The sequence below is a fragment of the Crocodylus porosus genome, unplaced genomic scaffold (genome assembly GCF_001723895.1).
Source record: "Crocodylus porosus isolate Cpor-Errol unplaced genomic scaffold, CroPor_comp1, whole genome shotgun sequence".
Classification (NCBI taxonomy): Eukaryota; Metazoa; Chordata; order Crocodylia; family Crocodylidae; genus Crocodylus; species Crocodylus porosus.
Window position 1 is genome coordinate 2,470,252 of NW_017728904.1, and position 18,571 is coordinate 2,488,822.

Genomic DNA, 18,571 nt, shown 5'->3' on the forward strand with positions numbered 1-18,571 from the left:
CATGCACCAAATACACCTGGGTTTGCATGCATAAACTCGGGTATAGGAAACAGTGTGGTTTATTGCCTGTAGCAACGATGCTGCCTCTTTCCTCCTGGATCACCCAGCCTGCAAGCAGGGACCAGAGGCAGAGCCCAGCCCAGAGCCAGATCCAGCTTTACCCGTGGTCAGCAGTTTCAAGCCTGCAGTGAGAACCACGTCCACACCAGGACAGGCTATGGCTCTGCTCCAATAGCCAAGCGCCGGCGTGGTGTGGATCTCTGGCTTTAGGAAGCTGCTGCCTCTTAGGGTCCTTTTCCTTTAATCCTCCCTGCACCTGTTTTAGTCAAAGGGTTGTGGCAGGCACCTTAGAGGCTGAGTCCAGTTGATGGGCCTCTCTTCACGGCAAGGTCCTGCTTGGGGAGAAGCCACCAGCTGGCCACAGTCCTGGAGCATGAGATTGTCACAGGGCAACCTTAGGCCTGGCTTTGCGCATGCTTGTGTCTGAATAAGCCTGCTCCTTCCTTACCCACCCATTGCCAAATGTGCTCTTTTGTTGGGACCAGCGGGGCTGTCTCAGGCCTTCTTGCAGAAGGAGCTGACGTCGGATCTTGTTGTTTCTTGCAGTCGCACTGCTTAAAACTGGCTCCTCTATGCCCTTCATTGTTGCCTCCCCCCCGCCAAAGTGTACACGTGCATATGTACATGTGTGTGTATACACATGCATGCACTGCAGCTAGTGGATACAACTTGGCTAGGAATAGCCTTTGCTTTGTCGTAATGCAAGCAGGGAAAACGATAGGACCTGAGACCTCTGGGTTACAGGCTTGGCGTAACTCCAGGTGTGAGGCCCTGGGTGGAGGTAGGTCGGATGGCAAGTGCCGTTGGCAAGGCAGAGATAATGGCTAATGTGAGGGCGTCCGCTACCTAGCAGGAAGCCCAGGTACCTGCCCTGGGCATTTCGGGGAGGCAGATTAATAGCTGAAGCAATAGTGCAGCTGTGGCTTGGCGTGCACTTTAGTAACAGCAGATGGCTAATTCCACCATGGAAAGTGGAACCCCCTAAATAAGGGAAGCACAGAGGTTAAATACAGAGAAGGGGCCATCTTGGATGTGCCACCCACTGAGCCATGATTTTCAACCCAAGAGCGTCGGTGTCACGGGGAGCCTTGTGATGCTTCCAAGGGCGCCATGGGGTGCCACACCGTGTCAGCCCTGCACACGTGATTCTCAGCTAAACCCAGAGATTTCCCATAGGAATCCAGAGGGTTAAAACCAGCCTGCCCTGTGCAGTCCTCCTGACTTCTCTGCAATGGGAGAACTGCTCTAGTATTTCCTGCCCCGCCGTCAAAAAGAAATCAAGTGAAGAGCTGGCATTTTCTGAGAGGGGCCTTGAGTGTAACGAGGGGGTGGAGGGGAGTTAGGCTGCAGCACAGTTACCATTCCACGGTCCCTACCCCCAGGTTTGACGGCCCCCCACCCCGAGGGACCAAGCTGTCGTGTGAACGCTGGTCGCTGGGTATTGCTGTCCTCCCCTCTGTTAGATCCCCGTTGTGCTCAGACTTGTTGGTACTCGATCCGCCTGCCTTGCCCGAGTGTCTTGGGACCCTGCAGTACATTAACAACTTTTCCACTGGAGCTGCTACCAAGGCATCGCCATTTATAGAATGATATGTTAAATAACTCTGATTAATTTGTGCTTTGGATGATTACTATAAGCCTGTAACCTTCCCCATCAGATGCGCCTTCTGTTCGGGGGTTAGCATCTTCCGGTCTGCAGACTTCGGTCTCCAAGGAAGGAGGTCCGAGACGGGTTGGCAAGGTGCTTTATTGATACCCAGTGTGGAGATGCCCCGGGTCCCTCCAGCCTGTTCTGCCTGGAAGTGTGAAAGTTAGCAAGGGTTCATCTCAAATCCTATTATCTGCCTGTGTTTATGGGCTTTAATGACTGAGTTTCCCTGGATAAGGTCAATCTTGTTATCCCAACTGCTTTTGTGGTTGTTGGAATAATAAGCATGGGATGAAGGGCTCGGGGGAAGCCAGGGCATAGGCACACTGAAGGATGGAAGTATTTAATGGAGCTCATAGCATCTCTGGGGTTCTCTCCACCCCACAATACAGGTGAAAGTCCTGGAGGTCAGAGAATGAGGCTGTGAACTGGGACTCGTTGTGCACCTTTAGGCAGTAACCTTTGAAATCACTGGTGAGCCCTCTAGCCATGCTTACTGTGTTGTGTAGTCACGTGCACACTCACAGGGACCCACACACCTGCACACACACTTCAGCACACAGCCAAGGCTAAGAAACACTCTCTCTGTCTCTCTCAGCAGGCTGGCTCCCAGTCAGCTAATGCCCTGATTTCTTCTTGGACTGCTTAAAAAACCCCTTGCCAAACCATGGGAAAAGCTCCTGCCAGTGCTTGGCTGTTGGAGCAGAGCCATAGCCTGTCCAGGTGTGGAAGTGGTTTTTGCTGCAGACTTGAAACTGCTGGCCACGGGTTAAGGCTGGCTCTGGCTCTGGGCCAGGCTCTGCCTCTGGTCCCTGTACACAGGCTGTACTCCTATACCCGAGTTTATGCATGCAAACCCAGGTGTATTTGGTGCATGGAACAAATCGGACACCCACACACACTTAGCCAGGGGCACGGACTATGGACTACACAGGCTGGGTGTCCAGGGGAGCAGCTTGGGTCTGAGTGCAGCACGTGGCGGGGTGGTGCTGTGCTGGGAGGCCCCAGCAAGCGTCTGGGGGCAGCACCATGCAGGTGCTGGTGGCTCAGTGGCTGTGAGTAGCCCCTGTCTAGGCAGGCTGCTGCCAGGTGAGGGGAAGCAACCCCCAATGAAGTTGCACATCCCACAAGTGGGGTTGTTCAGGCTACAATTTTGGTATAGACCCACATGTACATGCATGTCCACAGACATGGACACATGCATGCTCCAACTGCAGAGGGACAATTGCAAAGGCCATTGTGAGCTCGGTTGTGGCAAACGTCAAGCCCGGCCTCCCTTCTCTTTGCCACCTGATAAGGTACCCAATTGCAGAGCTCCCCATATCTGCCTGGCTGAAGGAGCAGGTCTCTGCAGTGCATGTGCTATAGGCTGAGGGCAGTGCAGTCACGGGGGCCGTAGCAGTACCATGAGCATCTTTCCACCCATTTTCTTCCTGGGAATCTTGGACGTCCTCCTTGCTGCTGGCGCTGTTGCAGTCCAGGGCAGGACCAGGCTCTGTGAAGCAGTCCCTGGACAAACAAGCATGCGAAAGGAAGGGGGCAGGGACCCGGGCCTGGCTCCTGGGGGATCCCCTCGGGTGAAACCTTCTGCAGGCCATCACCTCCAAGCTCTTGGGCCCCTTTAACTATTCAGGCGGGTGAGGCAAAACTACAGCAATGGGCCCAATCCTGTCCTGACATCCCCAGGAAACAGAGGCAGGCACAGGACGGGAATAGTTGGGCCCTGTGTGGAGGGTGTGTGGTTAGTACTTGGGGAAACATTGTTCTGCTCCCGGTAGCCTGTGGGGGCAGGCTGGCCAAGTCTATGGAGAGTCCTGCTGTTTAGTTCTTCAAGTATCAGCTCCCGGAGTCCTGGGACCTGCTGAAGAGAGGAGGCAGGTGGAGACTGGCAGAGAGGTGGCAAAGCACAGGGTGGTGCCTGGTATGATTTTAGGGCCTGTTTGAACCCTTCTTGCTCCTTTTATAGAGTCCCTCTGGTAACCCCTGACTGCTGAGGCAGCCACAAACCCTGCTTAGTCCCAGATGGTGGGGAATTCCTATCTTGCTGCTTTTCCTGCTCACTGCGGGTTGTGCTGTCTCCCGTCCTCTAGCTGCCAACAACCCTGCTTACCCACCCGGCAGGACCGAGTCCTGTTCTGCTCTGGATCAAAGGCAGGACACGTGATAAGTTCCCTGCGTGATGCCTTGGCTCTGGCTGTCCAGGAGCCAGATCCACCCAAGGGTATTTTGCTGCTGGAGGTGTCCTGGGCAGGCTGTTCCCAGCCCGGGCTGCTGAGCGCAGGAGCTGAGACCCTTCAGGCATCTTATTGTAATTGCTCCTCCAGCAGTTTGCGCATGATGCTCAGTGCTCGCCGCCTGTGCCCTCGGGGCTGCAGGCGAATGGGGCTCCAGCAAGGAGCATCACATTGCGCTGGTCTCGGTGCGTTGCTGCTAGCATCTCTTGGCGCTGAGTGGTGGTTGTGCGGCTGCTGAAGTAGCAGGGACGTGCAGCTGGCGTGGATGCGGGTGGCTGGGTCTGGGAGAGTTCGGGACATAGCATGGTAACGGTATTAGCTTGTAACTGCAGTGAGTGTGCAGCACTCAGCAACTTTTTGGGCAGGCAGGAAGAGAGGGGAAGATCCTGGCTTTAGAGTTTGCCACGGGCAGACCCTGTAGTGCAGAGGCAATCGTCTCTGGGGTCTAGTTTGGGGTTCAGGAGGGCTGTGTCTGGGTGGTGCCTTTGGATTTCCCACTTCCGTGCTGCGTTGGTTGGAGAAAGCTTGTATGTTCAGTGCCTGCAGCCCCAGGTTCCTGATCCTGATGAAGTGGAGACTTCAGATGATGCGTGGCTGGAAATGGGTACATGGGGCAATGATGCATCTGGACTGTCTGGAGAACAGGACCCCCTTACATGGGGGGCCTTGCACTGTCCTGCAAAGGCAGCTGCCTTCAGCAGGGCTCCTGAGGGGGTTTTCTTTGGCTTTTCGTGTCCTTTGGCTCTGGCTGCTGTTTTTTTTTTCCTGCTAATATTAACCTCGCATGTGGCTTTTGATGGTGCAGGGAGGAAAGGGGCTGCCCAAACTCCAGAGTGCGGCAAAAGTCTTGTGCCCTAATGCCCGTGTAGGCACGTGGGTGGCATCTGAGGTGGGGAAGGGAAATCTGTGCTCTAAGGCAGCAGAAGACCTCTGGGTGTCTGTCCATAACTGTGCTCTTCAGAAAGGCTAGTTTGCAAGGGAACGTCCGGGCGAGGACTCCTGGGTTCCCTTCCTGGTGCTTCGGCCACAGGCGAGGGTGGCTGGGGGCAGGACCTCTGAGAGCCTGCTTCTGAGGGTGCCTTTTGGGGTCAGGGCTGGGCGTTTGGGTGCCAGTGGGATGCTCCTAGCTCCTGGCTTTCGCTGCTGCCTCAGCTGGTTTTCAGTAATAAAAGGAGGTGGGGGCCAGGAGTGCCGCACTTCTTGTCTCAAAGGCTGCTCCTTATCGGCAGTGTCAACAAACCCAGTATCGGCAGGGCACTGGGTTTCCTGTATTCACTCAAGCTCAGCCCATCCCTTCCTGGCGCTCCCTCCCTTGGATCAGCTGAGTAAAATGTGTGCATGCTCTTCTCCCCGGCAGGAGTCCGGCGCACTCCAGACCCCGCGAATGGATCGGCACGTGAATGGAGCAATGGCCGAGAAGCAAAACCCTGTGGACTACGGGGTCCAGATCCGCTTCATCGATGACCTGACGGAGCCCAAGAAGCCTCACAAGATTCGGTCCAAGGCGGCCAAGCCGAGCTCCTACGGGGTGGCAGTGCGGGTACAGGGCATCGATGGGCAGCCCTTTGTGGTCCTCAACAGTGGGGAGCGTGGCAGCGACTCCTTCGGCGTGCAGATCAAAAGTGAAAGCGGGTACAGCGGCCTCCCCGCCTCTCAGCCGTCACCCGCCAGCTCCCCCAGTCGCTACCCCAAGGAGACTTCGGGTTCGCTCAGCTCCGACTCCGACCTGCCAGAGAACCCCTACGCGGCACGGCGCGCCCGGCACAGCACGTCCGACGAGGAGCAGAGCTCCCGGCCCCCTGGGAAGGGGTCTCCGGCTGGGCCTGCCCGGTCCCGGTCCCCTCAGGGTGGCCGCCGGCCGCTGCTTCCCAAGAAGCCGTTTGGCGATGAGCTGAGGCGGACGCAGTCTCACAGCTCTCTGCTGGGCCCCGAGTCGGGGGAGCCTTTTGTCCCGAGCCGTCCCAGCGCGCAGACCAACGGCACCGCTCAGCCACGGCCGCTGGGCAAGGCCAAGAGCGGCAGCATGGTGAACATCGCTGTCCAGAAGGGGCCCGAGGCGAGCGAGAAGGCCTCTTCTGCCTTTGGCCAGCGGCCCCTCGACAAGCAGCCGCCTCCTGACCCAGAGTCCTCCAGGCCCAGCCCGCCGGCCGCCGTGGGCGACATCGACACGAAGCCCCTGTCCTCAGTGGATTCCCTCATCAGCAAGTTTGACGGGAAGGTCCAGCAGCGAGGCCGCACTGCCCGCCGCAGCCGTATCCCCCCGGACGAGAGGAAGCGGTCGCAGAGCTTGGATGGGCGCGTGTCCTACCATGATACAGCGGACTCCCGGGAGCTGACCGCCGCCAGGCATCAGCCCGGCTTTCAAGAGGGACTGAAGCCGCCTGCTGTCACTTTGCACGCCGGCAGCCTGCCCAGGACAAAGAGGGAAGACCTGAAGCCCGGTGTGGCCAGCAGGTCCCAGCCCACACGGGACTGGGCAAATAATGGCCTTGAGGAACCTCTGGTGGAGCGGCAGCAAAGTCAAGTGCAGTCGGAGTTGCAGGTAACGTATCCCCTTGGCGGGGCTGTGTCTGTGGGGACCCCGGTGCAGCCAAATGCTCCTGAGGCCTTTGAGTCATCCTCCCCTTCCCAGCAGAGTGGGCAGAGGGGGACGCACAGCATTTGTGTGTGCTCAGCTCTGCCACTCGTGGACCGCTCTGGGGTGAGCCATGAGTGGTACTCTCAGCTATGTGTCTGCCTTGGAGATGCTTCCTGGCCATGGACTGTGCCAGGCATGATAGGTGGCAGCAAGTCCTTGCCCTTGTGGCACTACAGGGACCCTTTCCAAGCACTTTCTGCACTGGATATTCACTCGGGCTTGGCTCTCCTGGCTCTGCTTAGCCTGGTACATCCAGGGCGTCTCTGTCAGTTCCCTGTGCCCATGGAAGTCCAATCCCACCCATGTGTCGACGGGACAAGCGACACACTTTCCTCTGTGTTGGGAGTGCAGGTGGTCATAGGTGGCCGGGCTCTCTCCCGGTGAGAAGTAGTCTGCGCCCTGTGGGCAGGGCGTCCTGTGCCCAGAAGCAGTAGCATTGACTTCCTCCGTAGCATCCAGCGCTGGCTGCCGTGGCAGGCAGAAGGGGGGTGGGGGGGGGGTTTGCTGCAGGGCAACAAACCTGCGTGTGCATCTCTTGGGCAGCTGAAGTCCACTCCAGACCTACTGAAGGACCAGCAGGAAGCGTCTCCGGCTGGGAGCAATGAGCACATGAAGGAGCTGATCTATGCTATCCTGAAGGACGGGTGAGCGGGTGCCCTGGGGAGGGTGTCTTGGCTGGTGCCGCTCCCGTTAGCTCCAGCTGAGTCTTGGGGTGGGGGAGGTTGGTCCAGTGTTGTCCAGCGCCCGCAGGAGGTTTGGCCAGGCTGGGCTGTCTGGAAAATCTGATCCTCATGCAGGAGACCTGGCTCCTTTGAAATCAGTCCTTTAAGGCCCAGTCATGTTGTGTGCTGAAAGGCTGAACTCCACAGGTCTCCTGGGTGTCTTGGGGGTGCAGGTGGTGCCTGGCCGAGCCAGCGAAGGGGGCTCACTTCCAGTGCAGTGGGCTCCTGTTGCACTAGCCCCGGAGCTGGGATGTGTGCGGGGAAAAGGTAATGGCTGATCGTGTTGCAGCCGGACCGCAGAAGCCTCCTTTTGAGGCAGTTGCATCTGGTGTCCCGTGCAGGCCTTTCAGATTCAGACCTCTTGAAAGGGGCAAATGTGAAGGTCACGAGTTTGGCAAAAATGAGGAGGGAACAGCCCTTCTCCCCCAGGTGGGTTTATCCCAAGGGTTTCCCTGCATCAGCAGCTTGGGCAGGATCAGGTGCCGCCTTGTGCCAACTGGACCTGGTCACCTCCCAGTCTCCAGTGTCCTTCTTCCATAGCTCCCTTCGGCTAAGTGACTCCCCCCGGTTCACCCAAGACACCAGTGGTGGAGTTGGGCATGATCCGATATCTCCCCGGCTCCGGCCCCTCATGCCTCTGCCTTGTGGCCCTGATGCAGCTGCTTGCCTGTGTCCATGATCCCTGCCTCCCGCCTTTCTAGGAGCAAAGACAGTGAAGTCATGCTAAAGAGGAAGGCAAACCTGCTGCTGGAGAAGGTCCAGGAACTTGCGGTGAGTCAAGCCCCTTCCCTCCCATGGAGGAAAGAGCAAGTGCCTTGCCTGTAGCTTTGGGAAAGCTGAAAATGTTTGGCACCAAGGGAGAGAGCTGGGTTTGCCCTGCCTCTGCCACAGGTGGCTGTAGTGACCTGGGGCAAGTCCACTAGCCCCTAGGTAGCTCAGGAAGCAAGTGGAAGGGGAGATGGTGGTGGTGAGGCTGCTTGGACGGATCTGATACTGAGGTAGTTTGAGGGGGGCTGGAAATGGCAAGCGGGCTCGGCTGGATGGCAACAACAAAGCCTCGAAGTGAAGAGCTGCCCTCAGTGGAGGAGACTGAGAAGGGAGTGAAGGGGCTCTGGGACCCCTCTCCGGCGGAGCAGGGGTCGGAGGCCAGGCCCAGCCCAGTGCCACCTGCTTCCGCCCAGTTCCCTAGCCCAGGATTTGCGTCTTCTGCAGGCGCCTCCTGAGGACACGGGAGCCCCCAGCCCCCAGCAGGCCGAGCTGGCGCGGAGGGTGGAGGAGCTGCAGCACAAGCTGGACGAGGAGATGAAGGTGCTTGGGAGCGGAGAGGGCAGGGCGGCCTGGAGGGGCTCCCAGCCTTTCTCAGGAGTGGGGAGCTGGCAGAGGGGCTGGGGGCTCCTCACAACCCTCAGCGCGGTGTGGGAAAGGGCCATTGGATCTGTTGCAGCCTCTGGTGACTAGACTGGTATAACACTGAGGGGCAGGCGGCAGCCTCCATGGCAGTGCCTCCATGGTGGCATCTCAGCCACAGTGGGTGGGTTTGTCTGTGCTACCACGGCCCTGTACAAAACCCATGGAGGAGTGATAGCCCTCTTCCCCTCCAACCAGCTGGGACTTGGCTCCGAGCCGGCCCAGCCAAGCCTACTCCACAGCCAGCCTGACTCTGGGGGCCTGAGGGATCCAGCCGAGCGGGTAGGGCTGCGTGCCAGGCTGAGGTGCCAGCTGACATGGTGTCCCCCTGAGCCCGTGTTTCTTGGGTAATAAATAACTCCATCCTCTCCCACCCGCAACAGCTCCGCCAGAAGCTGGAGCTCACCAGGGAGTCTCCCAGGAGCAGCACCGTGCAGGACCTGGAGTTGCGGCTGGCCAGGGTGGAGGAGGAGAGCCGGCGCCTCCGGGGAGCCCTGGAGAAGAAGAGCCAGGAGCTGCAGAGCAGCTTGAGAGAGTAAGAGCTGCTCCCTGTACCCAGAGCTGGCTCTGGGCCTGGGGGTCACGAGCAAGAGCAAAGCGCTGTATCCCCTTGGCTTGCCTACTCCCCCTGACCGTCCCTTCACTTCAGCCAGGAGAGGAGATCCCTTACATTCCCCTGGGCACCCAAAACAGGCAGTCTCCTTCCCAACTCAGCACATTACCCCCACTCAGGCTGCCCTGCCGAGGGGTCAGACCTCTTCCCCTGCTGGGCTGAGACTTAGCCCCTCTAGTCTGGCTCAACAGGGCTTGTGCTCGCTTCCCGCCCCCCCCCCAAACCCTAGGCTGAACGAAGTGAAAAGGGCCAGAGAGCAGGCTGAGGCCAGGCTGGGCGACTGTGCGGAGCAGTTGATGGGGATGCAGGAGGAACTTGACCGCCTCCAGCAGGGCATGGGAGATGTGCCTGAGGGAGACGCGCTGCTGAAGGTATGTGGGTGCGCTGGCACCGCTGGGCTGGATTCAGCAGGTGAAAAGGGGCAGCTCTGGCAGCAGGCAGGCCCCAAGCTCGGCTGCAGGGGTGAAACTGGCCAGGGAAGGTGATGGGGGAAGCTTGAGGCATGGCAAAGTGACATGGATGAGGCCACTTGGGCAGTTGGTGGCAGAGCTGGGCCCAGACCAAGGTCCCTGTATCAGCATCCCTATGGCCCCGCAGGACCTGCTGGAGACCCGGGAAGAGCTGGAGGAGGTGCTGAGTGCCAAGCAGCGGCAGGAGGAGCACCTGCGGCAGCGTGAGCGGGAGCTGACGGCACTCAAGGGCGTACTGAAGGAGGAGGTAGCCAGTCACGACAAGGAGCTGGACCAGCTGCGGCAGCAATACCAGCACGATGTGGACCAGCTGCGGCGCAGCATGGAGGACGTGTCCCAGGCAGGGCCTTCTGCAGCACAGTGGGGAAGGAGAGACGGGGCTGGGGCCTGGGGCCACCAGGAACCACAGGCTGGCTGGAGTCTCCCCAGCTTCCCTCTGTCTGGGACCGGGCTTTGTTCTTGACTTCCTGTCCTCAGTTTGCCTGGCGCTGCCATGCTTCTGAGCTGGCAGCTCCCCTGGTCGGGGCTGCCCCAGGTGGACTGGGATCTTATCGCATCAGCCTCTGATGTGGGCAGCCATGTGCACACCCCCCAGGCTGGAACCATGTTGTGCTTCAGCACTGGTGCTACGGCGGCTTCTCCTTGCATCCAGGTTGCCCAGGGGTAACTGGGCAGGGTTGGGGTGGGTGCAGTGACCCCAGCTCCCAGAATCTTGTGCTAAAGGGGGCAGGGGGGAATCCACCAGGCATCACTTTGCCCCCTGCCACCCAATGCCAGCCTGCCCTTCCCCTGCCCCTAGGACCAAGCCAACCTGGAGATGGAGCGGCAGAAGATCAACTCGATAGTGAAGAACCTGCAGAGGGAGCTGGCAGAGAGCACCGAGGAAACCGGGCACTGGAGGGACATGTTCCAGAAGAACAAGGAGGAACTGCGCAGCACCAAGCAGGAGTAGGTGCCGAGCTGCCCCTGTGGTGACTGGGGAGCTGTCGGGTCCGGTCCAGCTGCCCCTGCAAAGCTGGCTAAAGATAACATGATGAAGGCTGGGATGGTGGGAGTTGCAGAAGGGAGAGGGGGGCTTCAGTCTCACCTGGGCTGTGCTTGGCCACTGGTCAGGTTCACAGCTCATTGATGCCAGGGGATCATAGCAGAGGGGTCCTCTTGGGTGGAGGGAAGAGTGGGCTGGCAGGGGGCATGCGCCTTGCTCCCTGGGACAGGCTGGGATGACCCTGTGCAGCCTTCATCATCTTGGCTCCCAGCTAGCCATGATAATGGGCTCTGTTACAGTCCCCTGGAGAAGCTCACCCTGTCCTATTCCCACCCCCCGCACCCACTGCAGGCTGATGCAGGTGAAGCTGGAGCGGGAAGAGTTTGAAGAAGAGCTGCGGGAACTGCGGGAGCGATTCTCAGCCGTGCGGCTGCAGGCCGATCAGGCTCGGAGCAATGCCATGAGCACCAGTGAACTCGAAGCCCTCAAAAAGGTGCTGCTGCTGCTGGGGTGTGAGGGGCAGGCAGAAACAGGCCCCAGAGACTTCTCCCCACCCCACAGGGAGCCCTTGAGGCCAGGCTGGTCCTGGGATGACCAAGCACATGGGGCCTGTGGGGGGACAGCCACAGCGTGTTGCCCTGTGGCTGTCTCGGGGCCCCTCCCTGCACTAAGAGCTCATGGGTGACCCCCCCTCGTCCACCATAGGAGCTGCGCCAGGCCCAGGAGGAGCAGAGGGAGCTGACCGCTGAGAAGCAGGCGCAGGATGAGCTGCTGTGGCAGCGGGACAGGGAGCTGCTGGCGCTGAAGGCGACGCTGCAGGAGACGGCGGGCAGCCACAGCCGGGAGCTGGAGCAGCTGCAGGAGCAGTTCCAGAGGAGCCTGCAGCAGCTGCAGAAGGACTCGGACGAGGCTGTCAAGGCAAGTGCTCCCTGTATGCTCCTTCTGTCTGCCTGGGTGACGATGGATGCAGGTCAGGAAGGGGTGTGCATGCGACAGGCTAACAGAGGCTTCTACCTGCCCCACAGACCCCAGGCATCTTCCCAGCCTGCAGACCTGCCCCGCAACGTCCCCAGGGAGGGCTCCGTCCTTGCAGAGAGTCCATGATAGAGGCTGCAGCCTTGGGGCCTGTCTCCTTTGGGTTGTGTATTGGGGTCCCACCGCTCCTTGGAACTCACCTGCCCATCTCCGCAGGGGAAGGTGGTGCTGGAGAGTGAGCGGGAGGTGGCAGAGCAGACGCGGAGGGCAGTGGAAGCCACGCTGCGGGAGACACAGGAGCATAACGACGACCTGCGCAGGAAGGTCCTGGGTCTGGAGGCGCAGCTCAAGGACTACCGGCATGTGGCTGAGGACTGGGAAGGTGTCGAGGCCCGTCTCAAGGACAAAATCGCCAAGCTGGAGGTAGGGGACCATGGCAGCCTGCTCTCCTCCACAGGACTGGGCACCAGGGCCCCCATGTGTTGGTGCAGCCTCTAAACGGAGCATGGCACAAACTCTGCCCTGTGAGCACCAGGCCAGTGGTGTGCAGGTGGAGGACAGACTACTAGAAGCCAGTGTCCTGGGTCCCAGTTCTGGTGTGGTTTGCACTGATGAGAGATGCCCCATCCAGCCTCCCTGCCCCAGGCCCTAAGCATCACTAAAAGCCCTTCCTTGCAGGCAGAGCGCCGGCAGATGGAGGAAACTCTAGGGGAAGCCACTGACCAGGAGCAGGAGCTGCTGCTGGTTAAAAGGACCCTGGAGAACCGGCTGGATGAGGCCCAGCGCAGCCTGAGCCGACTATCACTGGAGCACCAGGAGCTGAGCTCCTCCTACCAGGAGGAGCTGCGGCAGAAGGAGCAGCTGAAGAGGCTGAAGATAGAGATGGAGGAGCAGAAGCGGCTGCTGGACAGGACCATTGAGAAGCTGACCAAGGAGGTGGGCAAGGCCCCAAGGTCTAACTTGGGCTGTCCAGAAGGGCCTGCATGACATGTAGCCATGGTGTGGGGTGCACCTGAGGGTCAAGGACACATGGCCACCTGAGCCACCAGCTGCTCAGGCCCCAGAGCTAGTGCTGTCATGGACGGCTGGTGCTAGCCCTCCCCACTGGTGAGGTGACCACAGGAAAGGCCTGGGGGTCCAAGCTATGGGGAGCAGCTCCTCATGGGATGGAGGTTTGGGAGCTGGAGCCATTCCCTTGACTTGGGATTCAGGTGCATTCAATCCAAGACCTCTGGAGGGTCACATGTGGACACTGAACCACAGACTTGCTCCACTGCAAGGCCTTCAGCCTCTGGAGAGCACCAGTGTAGCCCACAGCAGGTCTCTGCCCAAACCCAAAAGCTTCCATGGTGACCCTGTCCCAACCCACCTTACTGGGATGACCTCTTCTGTCCTCCACAAGGCGTTTCCCTATCGTGCCACATCTGGTGGCTTCCATGTGGCACTCCTGGCTCCAGGGAGGTTGGTAGCAGTTGTCCGTAGGTCTTCAAGTGCTTCCCTCTCCCTGCTGCAGATGGAGCAGAGGGCTGAGGAATCCCACCACTCACTGGCCCTGCTGCAGTCGCAGCTGGAGGACTACAAGGAGAAGTCACGCAAGGAGCTGGGGGACTCCCAGAAGCAGGCCAAGGACCGGGGTGCAGAGCTAGAGAAGGCGCAGTTCAGCCTGGCCCGGCTGCAGGATGAGGTGTGGTCCCTACTTTGGACAGGGATCCAGTGCAGTTCCTGGGGGAGATGATGCCCCTTATGCCCTACCCCACGTAATGGCGAGTGTCCAGCCTGCCCTGGAGAGATTCCAGTCTAGCCCCTGGCACCAGCTCGCATGTAACAGCGGGTGTGACTTCCATGCATCATCCCTGCTCCCAGCTGCCCAGTTCATGCCTGGCATGGTCTCAGCCTCACTTGTCTTTTCTCCCTTCTGTCTCATTCAGCAGAGTAGCAAGAGGCTCCCTCCCTGCCTTCCCTCCTTCCTGGCTGGACCCAGCTCCCTGTTCTGGGAGTAGGGGGTCTGTGACCCCAGGGTCTGAGCTTGTCCCCAAGCCCGGCTGCTCCCAGCTTGGGACACTGGGCAGAGCAGATCTGGGGTGAGGGAAGGTTACGTGCTTCTGTGTCCCTCTCTGAGCTGGCTGCTTTGCAGAGTGCTCCTGTTGTCTGAAGGATGCATGGCTTTGCTCTCTGGGCCATTTAAACCAGCCTTGCCCACCAGGTGGGTCCAGTGCCTGGGGCCCCAGCAAGTGCCCTGGGACCCGAGTCTCTGACCACCCAGTGCAGCAGCTCTGCCCACTCCCCTGCAGTTGAGGTGGGCTGGCTGTGGTGCCTCTGCTGGGCACGTCCCTGGGGACCCAGCCTATACCATTCCTGCCCCAGCCCAGACCCGCCGCCCCCTCTCCCTTCCTTCCCACAGGTCATGCGGCTCAAGCAGGCCCTGCAGGACAGCCAAGCAGAGCGGGAGAGTGCCATGCTAGACAGAGAAGTGCTGGCCCAGCGTCTGCAGCACCTGGAGCAGCAGGTGGAAGTCAAGAAGCGCTCTCAGGATGACCGTTCCCGCCAGGTCAAGGCACTGGAGGTGTGTGACCCCTGCCAAGAGCAGCTCCTTGCTGCCACGTGGCTGCTGGAAACATGAGGGGGAGCAGCTTTGGGGGCTGATAAGAGGTACAGGGTACTTGAGGCTTCCCAAAAACCCACCCAGGGCCTGGATGTTTGCTGTTCTAACCTACGCCAGCACACACCAGCTCAGCAGCTGTTCTCCTCGAGCATTTCACCAACACATAGCAGCTCCCAGATCTGCAGTAGCTTTCCCCAACCCAGGGGCTAGGAGGTGGGGAGCCAGCTTGTTGGACCTGGCAGGCCTGGGAGCTTTCCATGGTGTTTCTCTTGAGCCTGCCACTGGTGAGCAGAGAAGCTAGTCCTTCAGGAGAGCGTGAAACCACACTCATTCCTTACCTTGCTCACGATGGCAGGGGACAGGGTTGTCCTGGAAAACTTCCCTTCTCTCACCAGAATCCTGTGTGGTTTTCTTCCCCCACCTTGCTAAGTTAGATTGACTCCTTCCAGCTATTTCGGAGGCTGCCTCATTGTGGGGGCTCCACCATTCATGCCAGTCTCTTTTGGTGGGTTGCAGATTCCCTCTCCGAATGATCTGTTTTACTGGTCTGTAGCAGCCAGCAGCTGCTTTTGCGTGGGGCATCACCTCTCTCTGGCTCTGCTGCATGGGTCTAACTGCCTTCATTCATCAACAGTCCAAAATGTCGAGTTGCCCGGCACCCTGCAGCCAGCCCTGTATGAAAATACAAAGGCTCTTTCCTCCTGGAACAACACAGAGGCCGTTTACACAGTCTCGTGTGTGGCCTCTTGATGTCATGGCTCCCCAAACCACATCTGAGCCCAGCGGCCTGGAGGCTCCAGATGTGCTGGAGCTTCTGTCTGCATCGCTGATTCTCAAGCCTCTTGGGGTGTTGTGAGATCCTTTTAAGGTGCAAACAGCTACACACAATTCACAAAAGAAACCCAGAGATTCCCAGTACGAATCCAGAGTATCACAGACTTCCTGCCTTGCCCATGGGTTTGCTGAGCTTTTTGCCACAGAGGAACTGCTTTGTTGTCTTTCTGTAGTTGGGGAATGAGTGGAAGCTAGGAGCTGGGATTGTCCAAGGCGGGGGGCTGGAGTCTAATGAGTGAGGACCACTGGTCTACGCTGATCAGGCAGACTGGGGCTTGAAGTCTGCTCAGCTGCCCTGGATTTTAACCTGTGCTCAAGGGTGGCACAGATTTGCCTGGTATGTGGTGCTGAGGGCTGTCTCAGTGGGTCCCTGCTGCAGTGTGTGGTGAGCGCTGTGTAGCTTAGCTACCTGGTAAAATATTGGAGAACAGTGTCCAGCACAGAGCAGAGGTGAGGAGCATTGTCTAGGTTGGGCTTTATAGGCATCTCCCCTGAAAGCATCAGCTGTGAGGGCCGGGCAAAGATGTTTTTGGCAGTGGGCAGCCTGGGAGCCCAACGTGTCAGCCGGCTGCATCCTGGGGGAGGAATGGCGTTCCATATCCATCACCTGCCTTATCCCGCTCCCTTGGCCCCTGGCAGGCCAGAGGCCCTCGCTTTAGAGAAGATGAGAAGATTTAACGAGTGGGGGAGAGGTGCCAGCAGGTAACTGCTTTGCCACATCAAACCCACCTTGGCGACATCTGTGGCATGCCTTGAACAGCCCCTCAAGGAAGCGGGGGTTGGCCTGCTTCCCCACTGGAGGGGTCAGCAAGGGACCTGCACCCATGAATCGGACACTGCTTTTGAGAGAGGCACTGAGTTCTGGGTCCCAGTCCTTCCAGCTGCTCTGCTTCAGTGTAGGGATTGGCCTGGGTGGGCCCAGGTTTGGATTCTGGACCCTACCCTGGCTTGCGCCAAAATCCCAGTGAGAACCTACATCCAACATCTTCCTCTGGCACCTGCAGGGTTAATCGCTGAGCTTCGCTGCTGCTCTGGCTCTGGGGGGGTGGGAAGCACCCCATAAAGACCTTCCAGGAACAGGCCCCTGCGAGCTCTGGCTGATGGGAATCTCTGCTGTCTTGCAGGAGAAGTCAAAGCGGCTGGAGATGGAGCTGGACGAGGAGCGGAGCTCAGTGGAGCTGCTGACGGAAAGGGTGAACCGCAGCCGTGACCAGGTAAAGCAGGGACATGGCACCATGGACCTCGCACGGAGGAAGCGGGGGCCTGGCCCGGACTGGGGTTCTCGGTGCTTTGGCATGGCATGGGTCCTGCACTGTGTCAGCATCACTGCTGGCTCCATCCCCTCTGGCTTCAGCTCTGCTCCACAGTGGAAAGCTAAAAACAGGCCTTGGATTTCTCCTGGGACAAAGCCTTTAATCCTGGGCTCCTGCACCTGGGCAGCCCTGCTGTCCCGTGTTCAGTACCTCTGAAGTATCCGATTGCCTTGGGGAAATCATGGCTACTTCAAGTTAATTGCCATTCCAGCTGTGTGCGCAAATGACTCTTTCCAGGCCCCCCCACACTTCAACCTGTTTTAATCAGGGCTGATTTAAAGTTGAATTAAAGTGTGAGACTCATCACCACTAGACATGGGGGAAGCTGAGGGTTTAGCCAGGTTCACAAAGGGATTGGACCCGTTCTTGGAGGGAAGGGCCATCAGTAGCTATTGAGCATGGAGTGAGGGGCATGGCCTCTGTGTCAGAACTGCCTGGATCCTTCAATGCTGGAGGCTGCAAGGGAGAGAAAAAGGAAAAAGCCTGCTCAGACCCAGGTCACTCCTTCTAGCATCCGCGCTCTGCCCCTGTGTGACATCGGAGACTGGGCAAGACTGACCTAGGGTCCGACCCCCTCAATGGCCATTCTTACGTCTTTTTATTATATTTTTATGGCTCGTCCTGGGGTTTTTTGCTCCCATCCAAAGAACCATCTTTTACACAGGGCTGGGATGGCAGTTGACTCTGATTAGCACCAATTGGCTGGGGTGGGGGGGTATTTCCCTGGTTTTCAGGGTGGGAAAAGGGGCTTGAAGGCAGGGTACATCTGTGCCTTCATAGACAGACTAGATAGGACAGCTGGGGGGTGCTGGAACTGGAGACTGCTCAGAAGCCTGTAAAGTACTGTGATAGCACCTTCTTTTTTCCTCTGGGTCAATTGGAGCTAACTTGAGTTAATTGCCATTCAAGTTGCATGTAGAAAGAATTGTCTCAGGACAGTTGGACCTGAGATAAACCTCATGTCTAGCCCCAGCGTGCTGTTATGCCTACAGCCCGGCCCTGTCCAGACCCCAGGGCCTCGGAGCCAGGGCCTTGTGACTCCTGGCTTTGGAATACAATCCTCTGTGCAGCCTCATCCAGGTCCCTTCCTTCTTGCCTCAGTTTCCTGTTCTGTAAAACGGTTGTAGCATCTGGCTGTGCAGGTTTCCATCAAACCACATGTTCCTGGCAACCTCTGAGTAGGGGCGACTGATATGACAGCTCCCTGCAGTACTTGTTCTCGCCTCACTTCGACACTTGTTTTACCCCTTGTTATCTCTCCTTTCTCCAAGCTCAACAGGCAAAATCAGCAGAGCTGCCATAAATATTCTCCCTTGCAGGTCTCCCTCTTGCTGCTGGAGTCTGTGGCTGGTGCTATCCGAGAAGCACTGGGCTATGGTTGTGTTTGGCAACAAAATCTGTAATGGTCAGAAAATCCAAAGGGGAGGAGAGGGGGGAGACATCTCTGAGAGATCTCATTAACAGCCCCAAAGTCCTATTAGCTGCTAGCATAGCCCATGGCCTCTGTACACCCCATCCTGGCCACTACTGCTGCTGTATTGCTCTGACACTGTGAGGGCAATTGAATTGCACTGAGGAGGGTTTTAAAGGGGCTGGGAGGAGGTTGGCACTTGTTGATGACTTGTCTGTCTTGGGGGGGTGTGGCTTATTAACTCTTAAGACTGCCTTCAAGTGTAGCTAGAGTTGCTTTACTGCAGTCTCTCCCTGCCCTGAGTTTTGCAGTCCAGTGGTTACCCCCGGTCAGGCAAAACCCCCCAGTCTGTGCTAGCCTCTGTAGCAGAGGGCATGGCCTTCGCCTTGGATCTCATGAGAGCATTTCAATACCCCTTTCAGCAGCAGGACACTGCCAGCCCTCATCCCCCTGCTTTACCTGGGGCAAGTTCGGGGGCTCTTGGGGCAATGGGCCTTGTAGTCTTGTGCCAGGGCTGTAGTTGTAGGTATAGGTGAGATGGGCACTTGTCTGGGGTGAGGCTGTAGATGAGGAACTATTATTAAATCCCACCCCCCGGTCTAGGCTCTGGACTGGTGAGAGACGCGCGGGTGAAGCCCGCTGCGCCCCCACTCCCCCGA

General features: G+C 58.4%; 1 protein-coding gene across 1 annotated transcript in view; it reads left to right on the forward strand.

The window, feature by feature from the left end:
* The window catches only part of CGN (cingulin), a 26,269-nt gene extending 8,736 nt beyond the window's left edge, over positions 1-17,533 (forward strand). Inside the window, exons 2-16 of the mRNA XM_019556950.1 lie at positions 5,300-6,484; positions 7,124-7,224; positions 8,004-8,073; positions 8,515-8,610; positions 9,093-9,244; positions 9,552-9,693; positions 9,920-10,132; positions 10,592-10,740; positions 11,129-11,270; positions 11,483-11,695; positions 11,969-12,175; positions 12,431-12,688; positions 13,266-13,436; positions 14,154-14,315; positions 16,313-17,533. Coding sequence (XP_019412495.1) covers positions 5,327-6,484; positions 7,124-7,224; positions 8,004-8,073; positions 8,515-8,610; positions 9,093-9,244; positions 9,552-9,693; positions 9,920-10,132; positions 10,592-10,740; positions 11,129-11,270; positions 11,483-11,695; positions 11,969-12,175; positions 12,431-12,688; positions 13,266-13,436; positions 14,154-14,315; positions 16,313-16,657 — 3,579 coding nt within the window. The 5' untranslated portion in view covers positions 5,300-5,326 and the 3' untranslated portion in view covers positions 16,658-17,533. The remainder of the gene's footprint in view (positions 1-5,299; positions 6,485-7,123; positions 7,225-8,003; positions 8,074-8,514; positions 8,611-9,092; positions 9,245-9,551; positions 9,694-9,919; positions 10,133-10,591; positions 10,741-11,128; positions 11,271-11,482; positions 11,696-11,968; positions 12,176-12,430; positions 12,689-13,265; positions 13,437-14,153; positions 14,316-16,312) is intronic.
* The last annotated feature ends 1,038 nt before the right edge of the window (positions 17,534-18,571 follow it).